Source organism: Gekko japonicus, unplaced genomic scaffold (assembly GCF_001447785.1).
Source record: "Gekko japonicus isolate JY-2015 unplaced genomic scaffold, Gekko_japonicus_V1.1 scaffold657, whole genome shotgun sequence".
Lineage (NCBI taxonomy): Eukaryota > Metazoa > Chordata > Lepidosauria > Squamata > Gekkonidae > Gekko > Gekko japonicus.
The window spans coordinates 38,675-40,700 of NW_015175989.1; the positions used below are offsets into that span (position 1 = coordinate 38,675).

General features: G+C 45.0%; 1 protein-coding gene across 1 annotated transcript; it reads right to left on the reverse strand.

The window, feature by feature from the left end:
• Positions 1 to 753: 753 nt before the first annotated feature.
• Positions 754 to 1,818, reverse strand: LOC107123148 (proteinase-activated receptor 1-like). The gene has a single exon (XM_015426335.1). The coding sequence runs from the start codon at positions 1,714 to 1,716 to the stop codon at positions 754 to 756; it is 963 nt and encodes a 320-aa protein (XP_015281821.1). The 5' UTR covers positions 1,717 to 1,818.
• Positions 1,819 to 2,026: the final 208 nt, after the last annotated feature.

Sequence of the window (2,026 nt, forward strand, 5' to 3'; positions counted from 1 at the left end):
GATCAAGCTTCCTCCCTCCCTCCTTCCCTGAGCTGACAATCTTTGCTGAAGCCTGGTGCAGAAAATCCAACAGGAGGAGCGAACTGCTGCAATCTGACCAATGTGTGTGTGACTCGGTCAACCACCGGTTGCTGCTGGGTCCTAAAGAGACTCAGCTCATTGTAGATGAGCTCAAACAGGGAGATACCGGCTCATATTCATGAGGCGACCGATCAGGGGTGAAGGGGCCAGAGGGAGGGAGGGGGAGCTGAGGATCGGGGGAGAGGCCCACAAAAACAGTGGGGAGCCGGGCCCCATGGGCCCCACGTTACCTACGTGCCTGGTTTCTCCCTCAACTGGGGGTGGGGTGGGTTATCTTCTCCAAGCTCACATGAACAACAATTAGTACCCATTGAGAAAACACCTGTAGCCGATGAGAAACATTAACATTCTTTTGTCATACCTCCACAGTTGCTTTAGGCACAGTCACAGGCCCATTCTAAGTAACCAGACAACAATTTCACAACAATATCAATTGAAGACATCCACTACGTTCACGTCTCCGACATGGAAAATTTATGGTTTAGAATGAGTGTATTGTGTCAGAGCCCTGACCTGGATGGCTCAGTCCAGTCTGATCGCAGAAGCTAAGCAGGGTTAGCCCTGGTTAGTACTTGGATAGGAGGCCACCAAGGAAGTCCAGGGCTGGTACACAGAGGCAGGCAATGGCAAACCACCTCTGTTCATCTCTTGCCTTGAAAACCCTACAGGTCATTATAAATCAGTTGCAACTGGATGACACTTTCCACCCACCACATTGTCAGTCTCAGCTTCAGTACATACCTTCACTAAATGATTCAAACCACTAGAAAAGGTTGTCATTTTACTACTGGTTGTCTGACTTCCTTTTCCAAGCTCTGAATGTTCTTTATGGCACAGGAGCTTCTTGACCTTCCTTCGACACGCAGAACAAGCATAATAATAAATCAAGGGGTCAATGCAACAATTGATGGTGCTCATACAGACCGCCAGCATAATGGCATAAGAGAGACTCTTCAGTGGCTGATCAGGTGGAAAGAATAAGCTTTGCACCAACACTAAGACATTTGTTGGCCCAAAACAAAAAATAAAAGAACACAAGACAGCAGCAGACAGGAGTATGGCCTGCCTCTTCTTACCGGGCTTTGTAGCAGTAATTTTAGATGAGCTAAGGTTTTTGATAATGCACACATAGCAGGTGGTAGAAATTATTACTGGGATAAAAAAGAAGGAAACAGATAATGCAGGAAAATAATACTGATACATTTTCATAACAATAGATACATCTAGCACATCAAGGCAGGTAGTGATGTTTAACTGAGGGATTCTCTTTGTTTGTTCTGTGATAAGCAGAGGGATAACTCCAGCTATGGCTACAAGCCAGATGACACAGCATGCCACAGAGGCACACCTTACCGTGCGCCATGACAGAGCCCGCATTGGGTACACCACTGCCAGGAAACGGTCAATGCTTATTGCCATTATCAGCAATATGGAGCAGTACGTATTGCAGTAAAAGGTGGCAGTGACAAAGCGGCACATTTCAGGTCCAAAGGTCCAATTGTGTCCAGAAAAATGGTAGGAAATCTTAAAAGGTAGCGTACTCACAAAGAGCACATCAGCAGAGGCCAAGTTGAACATGTACACAACGGCTGGTTTCTTAAGCTTCAGTCTGACCACAAACATAAAGATTGCCATGAGGTTCAGAGGAAGGCTCAGTGCGAATACAAGAATGTGGACTGAAGGAACAAACCGGGTCAGCCATACACTAGTCAGGTATCTTTCAGCATCTTCTGAGATGTTACTGTAAGCTGTGGCTTGATTAAAATTGGCTGATTGATTTCCAGACTTCACTTTACCAACAGTAATTGCATGGGAAAAAAACTTAAAAAGTAAGGATGAATCTGAAAGAGAAAGTATGGTATGAATCAACTGTAGAAATACTTAAGCTTTTAAAATTAATCCATGTCGATAAAATGGTTATACCTTCTCAGTTTGGGTTCCTCTG

Excerpts from the sequence above, each read along its gene's own strand:
- LOC107123148 (XM_015426335.1), bottom strand. The coding sequence starts at position 1,716 with ATGGCAATCTTTATGTTTGTGGTCAGACTGAAGCTTAAGAAACCAGCC.